At 40.9% G+C, this 20,141-nt stretch overlaps 1 protein-coding gene across 7 annotated transcripts; it reads right to left on the bottom strand.

The window, feature by feature from the left end:
- Nucleotides 1-477: 477 nt before the first annotated feature.
- Nucleotides 478-17,947, bottom strand: LOC105020170 (cadherin-related family member 5). 7 transcript variants are annotated; one of them, XM_034290003.1, is made up of 17 exons: nt 17,828-17,947; nt 16,762-17,043; nt 12,083-12,188; nt 10,877-11,088; nt 10,689-10,745; nt 10,458-10,550; nt 10,280-10,366; nt 7,035-7,145; nt 6,174-6,347; nt 6,005-6,095; nt 5,646-5,752; nt 5,044-5,244; nt 4,838-4,972; nt 4,677-4,755; nt 3,917-4,110; nt 3,334-3,350; nt 2,004-2,090 (listed from the first exon to the last, which is right to left on the bottom strand). In XM_034290003.1, exons 3-17 carry the CDS (start codon nt 12,147-12,149, stop codon nt 2,087-2,089), a joined length of 1,629 nt encoding a protein of 542 aa, XP_034145894.1. In that variant the 5' UTR covers nt 12,150-12,188; nt 16,762-17,043; nt 17,828-17,947; the 3' UTR covers nt 2,004-2,086. The 7 variants fall into 7 exon arrangements, with proteins under 7 accessions (XP_010885242.2, XP_034145892.1, XP_019898264.2 ...); XM_034290004.1 differs by having other exon boundaries at nt 2,041-2,090; nt 3,920-4,110; XM_010886940.2 differs by lacking the exon at nt 3,334-3,350 and having other exon boundaries at nt 478-2,090; nt 3,920-4,110; nt 17,828-17,945.
- Between the last annotated feature and the right edge of the window lie 2,194 nt (nt 17,948-20,141).

Below are 20,141 nucleotides of genomic sequence, written 5' to 3'. Positions count from 1 at the left end.
ACAACTATGTTGAGACATATTTGGGAGAATACACTGCAAATGTATATTCCACGTTGGAAATGATGACATGTATAAGCACTTCTTTTTATCACCTTTCTCTAGGGTTTCATTCATTTTGGAAGGCTGAAAATGTATTAGACCTACTGTCTACATATACTGGTAGTTCACCTGTCTCTATAGTATGTACAGTATGTGCTGGTACAGGGATTTGTAGCACTAGGAGAACGGACTATTAACTGTGTTCAAAGCACCTTTTTGCCATGCTTATTAACCGAATAATTTTATACATCTAATTTAGCTCAATAACTGTATGTGTGCCTCTATATCTAGTATGAGTGCTGTAGTTTTATCTCTAAATGGATTAACTTTTTTTGAAACATGCATAATTATATAGAAAGACAGCTAATATCCTTCTATCATCTCTACACATGATTATATCCATTTCTTCTTGTTATTGATATGAAAACACAATTTTGATACAGTAATTTTATTTACAGTGTGTATTGTGGCATTAGAAACCTTTTTACAATGCTAATGTAACTGTGCAGGTGACATGTTTTAATTTCCCACATCAGGAAAATAATCTTACCGCAACAATTATTGTATGGATTTTCAACAATTTGGGAGGATTTTTGCATCTTTTGGGGGAATGAAGTTTGACATTTTGAAGAGGATATTACCAAATTGTTCGGCCATTTTTTCTACTTAAAATTGTTTTTTTTTTGCATTTCCTGCTTTTCAGGGAAAGTCCTCCAACAGGATGTTTGAATTAGGTAATAGAAATTGTGGACATCTACAATACATATATTAAATACTGACATCTACAGGACATTTACACAACATTTACAGGACATCTGCCCATATAAAGGACATCTAAAGGAGATGTACAGAACATATATAAGACATCTACAGTACATGTATAGGACAGTAAGAAGGTCACATCATTACTGTACAGTAACATGGCAATATTGTGCACGCTTACATTCTGACTAATTGTTTCAATACTAGTTCTTCAACACTGCAAATGAAAGTAATACAGAATGGCTTCATTCGTATTAAGGCTGGCCACACACAGTTTCACAGAAAACACATTTCTATTCTCTGATTAAAATGTGTCCATTTACCCAATAAAGACCTGAAAAGTCTTTACCCAATAAAGACCAATAAAGATCTGAACATAATGAAATACAATTGGCTTTATAATGTCAGTTTTATTTTTGGATAAATGGTAAGAGTTCTTTGGCGTCTTCCTCAATGTGAGTTGGAAGCCCTGAGTGTGAATCTGAATGGTGTATCTGTGGGTTACTTAGTCGTCGGTTTGTTTGGTTGTCGGTGTGTTTTGATGAGCTCCCGCGTTGCGAGTCTCCTCTTGATGTCCTGACGCTGGAGTATCGGGACCTGTCGCCAGGCTCCTCCTCTGCTGCTGTGTCATAATCGTCTGAGAGACACATCCCAGAGTGCATAATCTTATATTGGTTGTCTGCTTCAGACTCTTCTTCAGAAGTGCTTTTGTGTCTGGCATGGGGTTCTCTGATGAGTTGGTTTCTCATCCTCTGGCTCGGAGGCTTCTCTGTGCTCGTTTGATCCTCAGAGACCTCGCTTACATCTGCCATCTCGCTGGAAGCGCCACTAGAAGCACCAAAAACATCTCTCGATTTGTCCGTTCTTTCCGCCTCCGAGTGTCTTTTGCTGCCGTCTCTGCCGACGGCATGTTCCCACTCCTGTTCCAATTTCCTGTCCTCCGCCCTCTGCTTATTCCTTTCCTTCTCGTCTTTCATCGTAACCTCAATGCTGGCGGTCCTGTCGGCGTTCCTGCCATTGGAGAGTAAGGTGGGGGTGAGGTCTTTAACCAGGGGCTCTGGCATCACCAGTGTAGGCAGCGTGTCACCTGTTACCGTCCTTGAGCCGCAGTCTTGATGGCTGCTGTGGGAGCCTGGTTGCGGCGCAGGTAGCGACTGCTTCCTGGTGTAGACTCCATGTCTCCCGTGGAGGCTTCCGGAACCCCCAGAGGCCTCATAATCTATACTGAATGTTTCATTCTGGAAGGAAGAGATTTCCTCTATCAGGGGCATGGATCGTCTTGAGTTCACCTGTTGATCATGGAAAAAATTGACATTTAGGAGGATGCTTTGGGTTAAAATGTTTTATATATATATAATAATATACATATAAATAATATATATATATATATTATTTGTGTGTATATTTTTTTAAATGTCCTCTGCTAACTACTGACAGGATAGTAGTTAGCAGAGGACAGGGAGACAGGTATGTGTAGCGAGACAGTCAGCTGAGCTGGGGCTCAAAAACCCTGCTCTTCAGGGGCCATATGTGGTCCAGAGTTGGGTCATAAGGCCGCTTCATCAGACTCAGGCACTACATTATGTGTCTGTGATTTATGGTTAAACTGATCCAGTGTTCTTGTCCTGGCTTGTCCAAAAGTCTTTTTCAGAAGAATGTTGAACATTGTGCACAAGCAGTGTTGTTTCAAATTTAGCACATTTGACAGTGTTTTGAGAAAACTATGGGTTGCGCAACCAGATCTAACTGGACCGAACCCTCCTGCCCCCAGAACATACTGTATCTTTCCCATCACTAAACAACCTTTCAGGTTCTGCTCATGTGTGTTATCCATTCACACATTTCTGCATTTTGAATGAGCATTATCCACAAAATGTTTTAAGGGCTAATTCATGAGAAAATGTGCATTTAGTTGGCAAAAAATTTACCAGACATAATCTCCAATATCCTTATCCTAAATGTATTTTTTTAAATGAAAAGCATTTAGTCTACTTGCCGATGTTCATGTAAACTTGAGGCCTACAGGTTTCTAGATTGGATCCCAAAGCCGGCAAGTTGAAACATCTATAGCTTTGTCCCTGAGTAAGACATTTATCTTAATTGCTCCCAGGTTGTTGCCTACTTTCCTGGTAAAATAAGGGTATACAAATAAGAATTGATATCTCCCATGTAGCCTGTCCCTGTTAACACATTGCATTGAGGGACCAAACCTTATGTGATTTAACCACAAATAAGACTGTTATTCAATATGCAACTATCTGGCCACAATTTCATAGAGGGCACATTGTTACAGTTCTCCAGAGAGGCCCATTTTAACTCCGGGTAGCTGGAGTAGCACATGTGCAGAAGGTACGGTTGTTTAGTTTTTGAGAACAAGGCATCCAGAGAATGCGATCAATCAGCCAGTCCGTTTCAGAAATTGTCAAAGCACAATTCCCATGATTTTAACCTACTCCAGTTCAGCGATAGATACTAGACTATTCTATGACTGAATCTATGATATTCCCCATACAGATGGGTTCGGGTACTAACCATAAATCCGCTTCAGTCTACGATGCAAAACACAAGCAAGTCAGTATTTCACCTCATTGCCATAATCACAACCATTACATGTGTTACTTTTGCATATATGTAACTTTTACGGTACATGTTACTGTTTTATCCCCAATGTTATACATTTTCTCCACAGTACAAGTTGCACTGTGTTTTCTTTCTGCATCTTGGTAGCGTAATAAACACAACAACAAAGCCACAACCTAACATTACAACCACAGGAAACAGTCATTTGCATAATTACGCATTTGAATTGCTCATTTGAAACTCACCACCGGGAACCCCTTTAAGCTTTATGTAACAGCGGGAAATGAAGAAGAACTGTCGGACATGCTACCTTTTAACTTGTACGGCCAACTAAGGGTTTAGGAGTCAGAGCTCAAAGGTCACATTTAACTGAAATTAGGGGTTTTGGATGCGACCCCTGCCTGGTGGTTTCATTAGGTTTATGTATGTATCCTGGCCCCTGTTCATCATTCATTCACTGACCACTGGCCTACATCACCTGGATCTATATCACTGTTTCACGTGTGGGTGGGTGTGTGTTTGGAACAGCCCTTACCACCTTGGAGTGCTTCCCTAGAGCGACAGACCCTCGTCCGGCAGGGTCTTGTCCCTGTCTCCTCCTTTTGGCCCATCGGATCAGCAGGAACAGGGTGGTCACTAGCAGCAGAAGCATCAAGGCCATAACACCGCCAGCCACTCTCACATCCATGTCTCTGAACAAACGCTCCTCTCCGAAAGGATTCCTTGGAACTGTGGAGGACAGAACGAAGAGACAGGAGAGGGGTTTACAGTAGGAAGTCGATCAGCCCAGAAGAAAGGTTGAATATGTTTGCTTTGCCGTTTGTTTTGCTCATAGCCCTCCGGAGGCCTTCTTATTCATCCAAACCTTTTGCCCGAAGCCCTGTTGAATAGAGAGTTGATGTCTGTTTTGTGTTGTCTCGGTTTACAATATTTTTAATGGGTAAGGCAGACATTCTGTGAAGCAGCTTGACATGCAGTCTGCATGCCCAGTCGCATGGATTAACCCCTGATTTAGTGTTGTCAGGGTTAGGGGGGCTGGGGTCAGACATAATTAAGTTGATCCAATTATCAAGGCAGATTTGGGCCCATTCAATGGGAGAGATTACAGCACAGTAACAATCCCACCAGACTGTGAAAGATGCCCTCTTGCATGTCCTCTTTGGTGACTTTCAGGGAGCTGTAGCGTGGTTCTGTTCCATGTGCCATGACTTTCACTCCCTGTCAAAAGCTGACACTGTATGTAGTTTCTTTTTGTGTGTGGGTTTCCTGTTTCCTTACGATGGCTAAGCACTTACCTGGCTGGCCTCGTCTCAGCAGTTCTATGTCCACCGAGGCTTTAACAGCTTCACCTGATTCCTCATCCCTCGCGACTACCTACCAGATGATAAAATTAGAGAACGGTGGATTCATGTGCAATTCATGTAACAGACAAAGGGGTTGGGATTTTGATCCTGACCTCTAGGATGTGCCTGTCGTAGGGTCGTAGGCGATACGTCTTAGCGATGAGAATGCCTTCCTGGGTGATGTGGTACAGTCCAGCGGTGGCTGGTGTGGGCTGCAGCGAGTAGTGCATCCTTGGATTCACACCCTGCTAATCAAAGGAAGGTGAACCATAACAGCCAGAGAAACAGATCCCTGTGCAGTCACATTGTCATGGCTTACGTCTTGGAAGTCCTGGTCGGTGGCTTGGATGATCAGAACCTCGTTCCCGTAGGTGGAGACGAGGCTGGCGGGGCTGGAGCTCTCTATGATGAAGCCCTTGTATGTGGTTCTGTTAAAAACGGGAGGGAAGCGGTTCTCTGCCAACACCCGGACCACCGCCGTTGTCACACTGTACTTTGTTGGGTCGTTCAGCTGAGAGGCCTGTAGACGATTGAGGGTGTGTTCATCGTCTGAACAGTTCAGGATGATCCTATTTTAAGGTTTTATTTTTTCTGAAATGTTTTATTAGAAAAGATAATATGCATGCAGAATATATTATGACATAAGATCATATTTCCAAACTAACAATAACAAAGAAATAAAAGCTAGACTGTTAGAATCAGGTAATATGTTCACCAGTAGGGCGTCTAACATTTGACCAATGACAGCAATGCACTGGTCCACTTCATCCACCTAAGCTGATCCAAAACCCCTGACACTGGGTTGCCAAGCCTGTACTCACAAAAATAACTCTTTACAGGTTGTAACAGTTGTCTTATTTCTTGCTTTTTATTGAAATAACTAGTGCTTTTTGAAAATAGTTTTAATAAAGATTGTCTCACCATGATGCGTAGTTGGAATAACGGTGTCAGATTCCGGTTTTCCACCCGTCTTGTCATTGTTATCGCCGCCGTTTGGTTATTAATTCGAAACCTGTGTTGGTCACCACCTGAGACACGTGTTACACAAGTCAATAGACTGGCCTTGGGGGTGTCACAAAAAAATGACCTAATGTGTTCATTTATAATGCTACAAAGCAATTTCTACAACAAAAGCAATGAATAAGATCCATCTACAGGATATTCTATAGACCTTTAACTCTAACCCTCACCAACAGGTTATGGTAAACAACTTTTTTTTAAAACATGTCTATGTTGCAGCAATAGGTACAAGGCCATAGCAGTCCTATGTAGGCCCTCACCCGAGAGAATGGAGTAGAACAAAGGCGTGTCAAGGCTTCTGTCTCCATCTTCCGCGTGAATTGGACTAGGAGAAAAATTCAGTAAGATGTCCTGAAAAAAGAGAGAATTACACACTTGTAATCTTTCCTGCTACATGTTTCAATTGGATTTCTACCCTGTCATCCTCACCTCGTCCATTTCTGTGATGTTGACCGTGTAGATGGGGTTGGTGCAGACAGCTGTGTGGTTGTAGTCCAGGGAGATGGGCGTGCAGGGTAGGAACTGAGGGTGATGATCGTCCCCGTCCTCCACGTTCACGGTGAGAGAGGCGGTAGTGTTATAGTACTCTTTGGTGTGGGTTTCCTGGGGAGAAACACTTTGTGAAGCTGTCTTAAGGTTTCAGTAATGTATTGGAAAACTATTTAGCATAGCAAGATGGTGAGCCACAACAATGTGGGGAGGCCAGAATTCAGCCCCATTGTATTTGAGGACACTGAATTTGAGAGCCCTCGGCATTCTGACAAAGTTAGGCTGGTTAAGGACTTCAACAATCATTTTACACGGCTTTCCACGCATTTGAATCTGCCACGCCAAATGAAGATGCAGAATTGATTTGGCTAAAACCTTAGTCTATAACATTAATTTTAACCTAAATAAAGGTGCAGACCAGCCAAATGATCATCAGGATTTTAAATGAGTCTTTCGGTGTAAAGAAATCCCCAGTGTTTTTTTTTTTTTTGAACCTTGTCATTATCATATTCTCAGCATGTGCTACTGCACATTGTTTTTTTAAAATTGTTTTAAATACCTGTTTTTTTGCATGAACATTGATACGTTGAGCTGGTGTAATATGGCGGGCAGCCCTGATGTGGCCTGCAAAACTACTATTCATGCGAAAAAAGCCATAGACATTCAGTATTAAAACAACACCCTGTTTGTTAACTGTTTGAAACTTACATTTTGAGTTGAGTACTAATCTGTATATGGTAGGAAACCCGAACTCAACACTCAAAATATTTGGAAAATAATCACATTAGTAGCTGGCCTTACCACAGCATAGATTACCAGGTGCAGCTGGGTTTTAGTCTCGTAGTCCAGCGGCTTGTCCAGGGTCACTTCACCACTGTTAGGCAGGTCTATTCTGAAGTAGCTGGCATCAGGCTGAAATGATAGGAAGAAGAAATAATGAAGGTAATATGTCTTTGACAAGGTTAGGTAAATGTAACCCCTCCCCACATACACACCTCAGCTAGACAATTCTTGCACCTTACATATTTTTTAGTATATTTTTTGTAATTTATTAATGCTCAGTCTACTGTTTTTATGTTCAGTCCACTATTCTTATTTGTTTTTATTTCTTTTGTATAAATTGCTGCACCAACAGACCAGAACCAATTCTTAGTTTGTTGTGAAACTTACTTGGCAAAATATCTTTATTATTTTTGATTTTCTGCACAGTATATATTTTATTGGGTGATTTTCCCCCTTTTGTAACAGCCTAGCATGGCATGGTGCTGTGCTGGGTTTTGCCTTTCTGTTTTCAGTGTCTTTTAGTTCTAGTTATTCTGTTTCGATGTTTATTGATTTTAACTGTGTCTTATTTGTACTGTATGAATGCCGTAAATACAGTGGATATAAAAAGTCTACACACCCCTGTTAAAATGCCAGGTTCTTGTGATGTAAAAGAATGAGACAAAGATAAATCTTGTCAGAACTTTTTCCACCTTTAATATGACCTATAACGCAAACAATTCAATTGAAAAACAACCTGAAATCTTTGAGGAGGGAAAATAAAAAATAAAACACTCACAATAACCTGGTTGCATAAGTGTGGACACCCTTAAACTAATACTTTGTTGAAGCACCTTTTGATTTTATTACAGCACTCCAGTCTATTAGCATGGCACATCTTGACGTGGCAGTATTTGCTCCACTCTTCTTTGCAAAAGCGCTCCAAATCTGTCAGATTGCGAGGACATCTCCTGTGCACAGCCCTCTTCAGATCACCCCACAGATTTTCAATTGGGTTCAGGTATGGGCTCTGGCTGGGCCATTCCAAAACGTTAATCTTCTTCTGGTGAAGCCATGCTTTTGTGAATTTGGATGTGTGCTTTGGGACATTGTCATGCTGAAAGCTGAATTTCCTCTTCATCTTCAGCTTTCTAACGGACGCCTGAAGGTTTTGTGCCAAAATTGCCTGGTATTTGGAACTGTTCATAATTCCCTCCACCCAGACTAAGGCCCTGGTTCCAGCTGAAGAAAAACAGCCCCAAAGTATGATGCTGCCACCACCATGCTTCACTGTGGGTATGGTGTTCTTTGGGTGATGTGCAGTGTTGTTTTTGCGCCAAACATACCTTTTGGAATTATGGCCAAATGGTTCAACCTTGGTTTCATCAGACCATAACACATTTTCCCATGTGCTTTTGAGGGACTTGATGTTTGTTTTTGTGAACTTCAGCCGGGCTTGGATGTTTTTCTTTGTAAGAAAAGGCTTCCGTCTTGCCACCCTATGCCCTAGCCCATTCATATGAAGAATACAGGAGATTGTTGTCACATGTAGCACACAGCTTGTACTTGCCAGAAATTCCTGCAGTTCCTTTAATGTTGCTCTAGGCCTCTTGGAAGCCTCCCTGACCAGTTATCTTCTCGTCTTTTCATCAGTTTTGGAGGGACATCCAGTTCTTGGTAATGTCTCTGTTGTGCCATATTTTCTCCACATGATGATGAGTGTCTTCCCTGTGTATATCTAATGCTTTGGAAATTCTTTTGTACCCTTCTCCTGACTGATACTTTTCAACAATGAGATCCCTCTGATGCTTTGGAAGCTCTCTGCAGACCATGACTTTTGCTCTGAGATGCAACTAAGAAAATGTCAGGAAGATCCTACTAGAACAGCTGAACTTTATTTGTAATTAATCAGGGTCACTTTAAATGATGGCAGGTGTGTAATGACTTCTATTAACATGAGTTTGAATGTGATTGGTTAATTCTGAACACAGCCACATCCCCAGATATAAGAGGGTGTGCACACCAGGTTATTATAAGGTTTATATTTTTCATTTTTCCTCCTGGAAGATATTTTTTTTTTTGTGTGTTTTTCAATTGAATTGTTCACATTATAGGTCACATTAAAAGTGAAAACAGTTCTGACATGATTTATCTGTCTCATAGAAATCTGGCATTTTAACAGGGCTGTGTAGACTTTTTATATCCACTGTACAAGAATAACTGTTCAGAAGACATCTGCAGTTTTATTTTCATATTTTAAATATTTATGTTCTACAAAATTGTTTGGGGTGCCTGACATAGTCCCCGTTTTAACTTTCTCGCAGGGCCGTCTATCAGTTTGCATTTACTTGTAGTCTGCAAATACTCTTTTTAGGAGCTAGATTGCCAAGCTAGCTATTTGTTATCTTGTTAGCGACTAAGGTATTCTATTGTCATAAATAAAGTGTTTATGGTATTCCCTTTGAAAGTGCTAGAGTGTTAAATGCACAACGTTTATGAAGGGAAATTCTGCAGTAAGGTCAACCTGAGCATGAACTATTTCCAATAAAAACCTTTAAATACAATTATTTTGAACATTTGTGCAAATTTCTTGGTTCTTTAAGGAAAACTGAATTTTCAGATGACAACATAAATATACTGGTTGAATAATTATTTCATAGAAATCTTTCATATGAAATGCATATTTTGGAACACACAGTTCATATCCAAAACAGAGAATGTCACATCCGTAATAGGTCTGTCACAATATCAGATTTTCATAACATGATTATCGTGGTCAAAATAATTCACTATCAGTTAAATTAATCTTTAACTTTGTTTATTGTGTATTTTGTCTCATTTTTGGCAAATAAATTGCACTTAAAATACGAGTATAGGGAGGTGTAGAGAGATTCTGTTACAATAACTGTATAACTAAAAAATATAAAAGCATACAAAAAGAAGAATTACACTTGGATAGTGAAAATATTTTCTATGCAGCCAAGACTTCCTTTGAAAGTGGCTATTATATTACTCTAGGGATGTAAGATTCATATACTTTTGTCAATGTTTCTACACTTACTCTGTAGGCTTCCACAAATATACATTAAAATGTCAATTTATCCTTTAAGTAATTTCAGATTATTTTTCTGATTGTGTGAAATGTCACATCCACAACACTGGAATTGCCTATCACAGCCATAATGGAAACTTGGTAAAGTTGCTGTCTTGTAACTATTTCTCCTTTCTAAGTCATACTCTGCACTATTTCAGAATGTCTAATGTCTAAATGTAGAGTTGCATACCGAGGCACTGTCAATGATGTAGGTGAGGATGTCTCCATCAGCGTCGATGGCCTTGACGATGAAGACTACAGAGTTGATTGCAGTGAGCTGGGGAGTGACAAAATACACAAGACCTCTCACCTCATCTGAAGCTGAAGGTTCTCTGTATTATTACTGTGTGGTTGAGATTCATCTTTACCTCATTTATGTAACGCGGTTGTATAGTCTTCTCAACAAACTTTGGTTTGTTATCATTTTCATTAAGAATCTCAACCATGACCCTGTATTCACTCTGGAGAAGAAAACACAATTTTCCTGAACTCAGTTGAAGCATTATTCCTTAATTTTTAGTTTGTTCTGATTAAGGTTTACAAGTTGGCATTAACTTGCTGAACATTCAGTTAAGATTTCATTGAGCTAAATGTCTTACCTGCATTATATCGTCTTGGTAGCATGTTAATGCTGCCATCAAAATAGATCCCTGACGCTTAGGAGAGATGTAGAATTGTGTGCGGTTGTTAAATATAAACTGTCAAAAAGTATTGTGTCCTCAAAGACAGATATTGTAGCATAAGATTGAACACAGAACAGTAACATTGCTATGTAAAGTCTTAGTACCTCTCGATCCAGGGCCCTTGAAATTGACGAGTTTAGCCTGATTGTTCTTCCTTCTAGGTAAAACCAATTCGCATTCTCTCCGGTGAGGCACAAACGGATGCTGTTCACCCCTGCTGGTTCTCCGACGATGCTGAGGTTTGCAATGAACTCTCCCATAGGGCTGTTCTCCCTGACCGTCGCAAAGATGTCCGAACCACCCAAACAGAGGCTGGCTGTCAATAAACGTGCACAGTCTTGGAGTTAATTCAGTTACTTTAAATCACTTATGTGCAAGTCTCTCTTAAGTCTCAAAAGCCTGTCTATTAAACCATGTGGCATTGTGGTTTTGGTTTAAGCTGTTTATATAGAAACATTATTGTAAAACCAATGGACATACATTATTTACCGTCCCCTTTCAGTCAGTCACTTCAGTATGACACGTCGAGGTACGTGATCTCATTGTGTGCACAACCTGAACACAGATTTCCATCACGTCTTTTAAGGCAATTGAGTGCTCTAGTCAGACTGAAAGCCTCACCTTTCTTGGTCATAAAACCACAGCTCTACATAGATTTTTCCGCTTTTAAATCTGAACTTCGTATACCATTACATGTTTTTTTGCATTGACTTACAAGTCCATTTTGTGTATGCCCTGCATGGTGTTGCTGTAGAATGTGGTTATGGTGAAGTATACATTGATTCAAATTGGCTCTTGCTTTTGTCCTAATGTCCTAATTTTTTACACCTAAGGTCATGTCTAATACAGCTCACTATCCTTCAAGATGTTTCCCTTTTTGGCCCTGTTTTTAGACCAATGGAGGTTACGTTGTCAGATGCAGCGTTACGCCACATACATGGACGAGACCCAAAGGTGCCTCAATGTAACTACTCCCTAGCCTAGAATAGTGTCCCGTTAGCTGGTCGCAGGAATGGGTGAATAGTTAACCGCATATTAAGCTTTTCCCATGGGGGCATGAGTGTGTCCAGACGCTTCCTTATGGTGCCTTAGGCCGCCACATGTCAAGTCGCGATAAAGAGAACCTGAATCGATCTGGATGAGTCTGAGCCCTGATTTTATCACCTGGAAGGTGAGGCTTCCAATCTGACCCCTCAGGGTGGGATTTCATTTTGTGTTCACGTTGTACATGCTGTGTGGACAGGACATTTTAAGGGGTGACAAAAAGCACTGTTCCCTCCCATAAATTGTTTGATTGTACTCTGGCCCACCTTTCACGACACGGTAGGACATGTTTATTGCCAGCTGGCAGAGGAACAGCTTCCACAGGGTCACCATTTCTTCTGGTTTCCCCAGCCTCTAGTCCCTCCACCACGACTGCAAACCACAGAAACCAGCAGCAACATTCAGTTCAGCAATAACAAAAAAATGACAGTATCAAATATTTCCGCATAAGCGGAGCTGACCAAAGAAGAGTCTCTTTGAGTGAGTGAATGACTGACTGACAGACAGAGTGTCCCCCTTGTTAAATAGCATAGTGGTCAGAGAAGCGGACTTGTAAACTATAGGTCCCTCGTTCGCATCTCACAGGGAAAGTGAAGTACGCGTTATGAATTATTCTATATAGACGAAAACCTTGCTGGCTAAAACCTTCAGTATCTACATTATAGTAAGCCTTAACTAAAGCTGTATACTGTTATATAGCGACTGTTTCTGGCACGGAATAGTTCATCTTCAGTCTTGCTAGCAATTGATCAATTCTTATGATTATTCCTAGGAAGTTAGTAGATACTAGTAAGCCTATTACTGGTTAATATGCTGCTAAATGGCCTGTGGCAAAAGCCACACAGTTCATAGACGCTATGGTGGAGGTAAACTTAATTAGAAACATTAGTCAGTTTGACACAATCCTCAATGGTGTCTAGCACCCACTGAAGCACGTAATACCGTGGCGTAGTGGTTAAAGACAGTGCCTCTCACGTGGAACACCTAAGTTCGGATCTGTTGAGAGCTACGAGATTTATACATTTTATTTGTGGGCCGCAATAAAACTGTTTACGGTTATACAGTATTGCGACTATTTCTAGTAGATTCCACGAACCTCTCGTCTTTTCACTGGATGAAAAAGTTATTTTCACCTTTCTTGATAGTTATTGTATCAGTGTCATTCAGGAATGAAATAAAAACGTATGTTGTTATGCCATGAAAGAAAAAAATATGTTCTTATGCCATGAAATGAAATAGCTTTGGCAGACTCGCTAGCAACTGCTCAATACTTATGACTATTCCAGTAAGTTAGTAGATACTGGTAAAGCCTATTACTGGCTTTTAAAAGGGCCAGAGGCAAATACAGTTCATAGACGCTGTATGTGGTGGAAGTAAACTTAATAAGAAATGTTAAGTCAGTTTAAGACAATGCTTAATGGTGTCTAGCGACTGGTGAGAGGTGTAGTGCTGTGGCATAGTGGTTAATGACAGTGCCTGTCATGTTTGAATATGGTGAGGACAACAGTGTTTATACATTTTTATTGCGGGCCGGCTGAACTAGGCTTTACTGGTTCCTTTTCTGGTTTTCATAGAATTCAGCTAACTGTTATCCACAACCTCTTTAGTGACTTTTTTCTCTTCCAATATGTAATCATTTGTTCATAATCTGTTTCCATCCTGGCATTCACCCCTGATTCTCCCTCTAATAGTTTAAACCCCCAGTATATATTCCCTCTTTTGGTCACTCTTAACAGCCTTCTGCCATGGCAGTTAGTAGTTAGTAGCAACTCGCCAGGTAACATGACTTTCACTGTGGCAGTAATACAGCCTATCCTGTTAACCCCCACCTCCTTAGTGTCCACTAATTGCCCTCGGCGCCTGAGTTTTTTTTGGCTCCTTGTTTAATCCAACTGGAAATCCTCAGCCTCAATGGTATCCTTTCCATGCTCCTGATCAGCCCTGTCTCTTAATACCAAATGTGTGTCATTTGCCGTAATTCATTATGGCTAATGTTGAGTAATGTACCTCTGAACCCTACGGTAATCCTTCCATGTATGATTTGTTTTATGTTGTTCAAGCCATTAAAACAACAGTGTTCTGATTTCCCTGGGGATTGTCCATGACTGTCCGCACATTTCACTCACCCTTCCTGCTCTGAGCAGTGAGTAGCTCACTTACCACGGCCACAGCCTCATCTTACTATTACTTACTATTTGATTTGTATGGATAAACAACTCTTTGCCACCTCCTTCATTATATTGTTTAGTAGTAACACTCCCTGGCATAAGTTGCATATACAGCTCCCTACAAGAGACCAGGGTTCAGTCCCAGTTCAATCCCACTGTTCTCCAACCTGTCTGTATCCTCCTCTGTTTACAACTTCTTAAAGGAAAAATATTCCTCCAAAAGTCGGGTGCAGATATCTCATGATGAAAGCCCAAGTACTTGAGACTCAATCATGCTACGATTGCTTTTTAACAGAAATACAGGGTGCACTATACTTTTCCTCTGTTTTTAACACGTTAACTTAAGTTTCAGTAGAACTATTAGACCTGCAACCACCTGTTAAAGTAGTGATTAAGATTGTAGCAGGGGATGTTTATTTATTTTTCTCAATATAATGTCCTCAGTGTGACAAAATCGGAATTGCAACAGCAACATATGGATATGCTGGACATAGCATCTCGAATGGGTTCATGACCCCAAAACACTCAAAACCTCTCATTCACTTTGGAATGTTTACAGCTTCAAGGACTTCATGAAAAAAAAAAAATTTATTTAAGTCAATTTATTCTTGCACAACAGAGAATGTATTAAAGAGAGACTGATGGGGGCGGGGGGGGTGGATGTGGATGCTGGTTATCAGGAGTGAAGCAACCTAGTCCAGCTCTCCCAAAAGGCCTGTCTCTGGATTAATACAGTCCTTAATTAGTATGTAATGCATACGCAACAGCATGCAGGTCTCTGTCACACATGCAGATTACAGGGGATTAGAATTAAATAATATGAATGCATATCCTGTCCAGCCTCGTCTGACGTACCTGCCCCTTGCAGATGCACATAAGTGTGTGGGTGTGTTTGTTGTTAGTGTCATCCCATATGTCAGCTATTCACTTGTGTTTCTGGGTCTGTCTGATTTAAAATAAATACAGGGAACACCCAAAAGTATTTGGACAATAACACTTTTGATTTAAAATGATACTATGGGTTAAAGCGCAGACTGTCAGGTTTACTTTCTTGGTAATTTAATCCATAACAGATTTCCATCATGCCTTTTAAAACCTTGTTTCCAAAAAAGTTGTGACGCTACGTAAAATGAAGATGAAAACAGAATACAATGATGTGCAAATCATTTATCCCTATATTTGATTGAAAATAGTACAAAGACAACATATCAAATGTTGAAACTGAGAAATGTTTTGGTTTTTGGAAAATACATGCCAATTTTGAATTTGATGCCAGCAATATGCTTCAAAACATGTTGGGACAGGGGCATGTTTACCTGGGTTGCATCACCTCTTATTTTAACAATACTCTGTAAGCGTTTGGGAACTGAGGAGACCAAATGCTGTAGTTTTGAAAGTGAAATGTTTTCCCATTCTTGCTTGATCTAGGATTGCAGCTGCTCAACAGTTCGGGGTCTCCTTTGTCAGAATTTTCATTTCAAAAAGCGCCAAATGTTTTCATTGGGTGACAGGTCTGGACTGCAGACAGGCTAGTTTAGCACCCAGACTCTTTTACTACGGAATCATGCTGTTATAATATGAGCAGATTGTGGTTTGGCATTGTCTTGCTGAAATAAGCAAGGCCTTCCCTGTAAAAGATGTTGTCAGGATGGCAGCATATGTTGCTCCAAAACCTGTATATATTGTTCAGCATTAATGGTGCCTTCACAGATGTGCAAGTCACCCATGCCATATGCACTAATGCACCCCCATACCATCACGGATGCTGGCTTTTCCACTGTGCGCTGATAACAAGCCGGATGGTCCCTCTCCTCTTTAGCCCGGAGGAGGTGGCATACATGATTCCCAAAAATAATAAAACATTTTGATTTATCAGACCACAGGACAGTTTTTCACTTCACCTCTGTCCATCTTAAATGACCTCGGGCCCAGAGAAGGCAGCAGGATTTTTGGATCTTGTTTATGTATGGTTTCTTCTTTGCATGTTTTAAATTGTATTTGTGGATCTATGAAAATAAATGATTTGGACATCATTGCATTCTGTTTTTCTTTGCATTTTACGCAGCATCCCAACCTTTTGTTAAAATGGGGTTGTGAATTAACTGGCTACACATGAATCTACAACATTGACAAAAGGCGCAATATTGTCGTATTGTTCTGACAGATGTTGCTTGGTTTAGTATTTTAAGACAATAATGCATAAACAAGAGTGGAATAATGTTCCCGCACCTTTTTATCACTTACATTGTTTCCAGAAGCTTGCAGTGTCGGATACTAAGATTTATTCATGACAGTTTTCTGAAGAATATATGAAAATGACATATGCTTTCAGAATTGTTTGGGAAGCTACTCATGTATGTAATGCCACTGACCTATTGAAGACACCGGTCATAGCATACCAAATGGTAATCCGTGATGATATTATAATTTTTTCCTCACATTTATTCATTTGTTCCCTAGAGAAGAGGGCAGTTTGCGTAATTGTTAGCTATTAGTCAGGTGTCAACAGAGGTCAGAGCCCTTTGACCCGCATGTCACTCAAGGTGATGTCACAACAATGTTGAATTTTCTTTTAAGAGCCTTAACTCTGTAGTCCACCCCATTCCCAGTTATAAACTTTACAGAAGGCTACAGCAGTGTTTCAGTGCAATATGCTACATGCCAACCAGGAAATCCAGGCCACTAGACTGCCTGCAGCAGGAGTGACACTTCACCCATGCTTACACGAACACTTATAGAGTACACTCCACACACTCAGATGTTGTCACTGTACTTACTCTTCCTGAGCTCTCCCACTCGCCGTATCCCTCAAGTGTTCTCTCTGTTCCAGCCCCTTGTTTTTTGCCACATATTTCCCCGTCTGGCAGCACTTTCTCCCAGGGTCAAACACGCATTGAAAAACACTGCTGTCCTGCTTCCCTCGCTGCCACTGGTTGAACGTAGGATCGTAGCAAAAGGAGAGAGGGAGGTGTGTGTGAAGCATTAATAGCTCTTGTGTAGAGCCCAGACAGGGGGCTTAGACCGCATTTCCAGGACAGGATAACCAGCCAACACAGCAGCTAAGAGGGAGGTTAAACAGAGAACAACATTGGCCCTGTGGCTAATACTGTTTACGCTAAGCGCAAAACTAGCCAAGGGGTGTCAGAACACATTTCCCACCAAGCCCCTGTATTGCTCTAACTAATCACTATGAGACCTGCTGAGTTTAGTGGATCATGACAGTGTAAGATGGGTCACCAGTGTGTTTGATGGATCACTAGTGTGTTTGATGGATGACCAGTGTGTTTGATGGATCACTAGTGTGTTTGATGGATGACCAGTGTGTTTGATCGATCACCAGTGTGTTTCATGGATCACTAGTGTGTTTGATGGATCTCTAGTGTGTTTGATGGATGACCAGTGTGTTTGATGGATGACCAGTGTGTTTGATGGATCATTGGACAACCTATTGGAGAGTTCTAAATACCTACATGGAGAAAGGCCTTGTTTTCCCTTCTAACAGATGCTCTGCTGAAGGTTTAAATGTGTATAACCCAAGTGATGATTGATCCGACAAGCATGCCACCATAAGATTTTTTGTGTTGGAATAAGATGGTTATACAAAAGAGGGAAGATCACGGCACGTTTTTTACATCAACGTTTTACATCAACCCCCATTAAAGGGATTTTTCAGTACCTTGCTAATGTCGACCGTGATATTGGTCTCTTCTTTCCTTGATTACATTCTAGTAAAGTTCCAACCACTGCTGAATCAGTTTACGACCTGTTTATGGCTCCTAACCTCTCTGTCTCCCACTTCTCCTAAAGGCCTTAGGCTAACCCACCGTGCATCTTCATAATTACCTTTGACAAGGGATTAAACCGCGTGGCCCATTCTGTCTTTCTCCTTTCATCCCTTCTTCCCTCCTTCTCCTTCACAAGATGTTTCCCCCTCCATAAAACACCTGTAGGCAACAGGAGCAGTTGCCTGTGTCGTGCTGCATTTTGTTCTTCCCATTGAAATCTTTTTTGCCCATGTATAAGCAGGGCTCCATGTTGCAGCAGATTAATCGGCTTAGGGTCTTTTACGGCTGTGCTGTAATTAACCGCTATTGTGGATTAGAAAGGTTTCTATCACACACGCACGCACACACATACTACTGATGTTGTACTTGGTGATGTCTCATCAATATCTTTCTGTAATTACAACCATTCACACCATCCCTCTCCTTCCCCAACCCACATCTATCCTCTCCTGTCCCCTTTTCTTTGTTGTCAGTGTTCTGTTTTGCCGTCAGTCTACACAAATAATCCTGTCACGACAAAGAGAAACCCTGTTTTTAGAAATTAGTGCAAATTTATTGGAAAAGAAAAACTAAAAAGTATTCATACACTCTAAATAGAGCTCAGGTGCATCCTTTGTCCTGAATCTCAGAGAGAACTTGATAGATGTCCAACTGTGGCAAATTCAAGTAACTGCACCTGATTTAGAAAGGCACATACATTTCTACGTATCTACAGGGACCCACTTCAGTGTGCATGTCAGAGGCAAAACAAAGCCTTGAAGTTCAAGGAACTCGACATAGACCTCAGATCTATGTAGCGTTCAAGCATTCAAGTTCCCAACAGAACAGTTCACTTAATCATGGAAGAGTTCTTAGAGCTGGCCATCCAGCCAAATTTATAAACTGGGCAAGAAGAGCCACCTTTAGGTAGGTGACCAAGAACTCAGTGGCCACTCTAACAGATTTTCAGAGTTTTGACAACCTGCCAGAGGGTCAACCTTCTCTGCAGCACTCCATTAATCGGGCCTTTATGGTAGAGTGGCTAGATGGAAGCCATGGGAGGACATGAGCGACAAGATTCTCTCGTCTGATGAGAAAATAAATTGAACTAGTAGGCCTGAATGCCAAGTGCTACATATGGTGACAACAAGATAGCGCTCATCATCTGATTAATATCATCCCCAGAGTGAAGCATGGTGATGTGACCATCATGCTACAGAGGATGTTTCTCAGTGGCAGGAACTGAATTGAGGGAGGGATGAACGAAACAAAATACATAGATGTCCTTGAAGAAAATCAGATTCAGTTTGTATAAGGCGTCAGGCTGAGGCGAAGATTCATCTTTCACCATGACAACATGCCAAAGCATAGTGCCAAGACCATTCTGGAGTGGCTTTGTGACAAGTCTGTGAATGTCCTGTGATGGCAATTTCATCGATCAGAACTCCTAAAGGAGCAAGTACAGAGACAAAATTCTCTTGGCATAATTACGTATATTTGCAAATAGAGAGACGCGTCAAACGCTTACAAACATAATCATCCGAGGAGTCTCTAATGTAGATACATGAACAATCCGTATTTATTATAGTTACAAGGGGTGTGGTAAGTTGCTGCCCATCTGTCTTGTCAATGAAACACATTCCCTTTGTTCTAACAATACCTAGGCTTTCCACAAGGGGCACGCTGTCCTACCCCACACGGGTAACCTCTTGAACTCTAAAGAGCTCTAACAGAATCCGAACTGACAATAGATGCCCTGATGAGTTATACAGATGGGCAGATTTACAAGTAACCCTTTAATCTGCTGATACCAGTCAATGATGCCCCCTAGGCAAATACCAGATCCCCCTCTCCTACATTCCTTTTTTCATCAAAACATGGGGACTCAGTACCTATAACTAGTAACCCATTTATACATGTATAGGACCAAGTATACATCAGTTAAAGAATTTCCACAACAGTCCTTAAATGGCCCAACTGAAGACATGACTTTGAAACCAGTTGACCATTTGTGAGGAGACCTGAAGATCCCGACCCAATCTGAGCTCGAGATGATCTACATGGAAGAATGGGAGAATCTACGCAAATCCAGGAGTGAAAAGCTGGTTGACCCCAAAAAAACTAAACTGTGATCACTGCTAAAGTTGCTTCTAAATTGGCACAGATTTCTATTATCAGGTTAATGCTTTGTCATTGTGAGGTCTTGTGTGTTGATTAATGGCAGAACTTGTATTTTTGGTCAGTTACAAAATTAAGTCTATAACACAACGTAATGTGGAGAATGTGAAGGCATCTGAATACATTACGAAGGCACTGTAATTCATGCTGGATGCCTTATAACATTTAAAGAATTGCTAATCCTCAAGGATTTATGGGCTTTTCATGCTGAATTT

The sequence above is a fragment of the Esox lucius genome, chromosome 23, assembly GCF_011004845.1.
Source record: "Esox lucius isolate fEsoLuc1 chromosome 23, fEsoLuc1.pri, whole genome shotgun sequence".
Taxonomy (NCBI): domain Eukaryota; kingdom Metazoa; phylum Chordata; class Actinopteri; order Esociformes; family Esocidae; genus Esox; species Esox lucius.
This window is presented reverse-complemented; position numbering and strand designations above follow the sequence as displayed.

Coding starts and splice junctions, on each gene's coding strand:
- LOC105020170 (XM_034290001.1), bottom strand. CDS start 12,149: ATGGTGACCCTGTGGAAGCTGTTCCTCTGCCAGCTGGCAATAAACATG. Junction 11,089..12,082: donor GTCCTACCGTGTCGTGAAAG/GTGGGCCAGAGT, acceptor GTTTATTGACAG/CCAGCCTCTGTTTGGGTGGT. Junction 4,111..4,676: donor GCTGAGACGAGGCCAGCCAG/GTAAGTGCTTAG, acceptor TGTCCTCCACAG/TTCCAAGGAATCCTTTCGGA.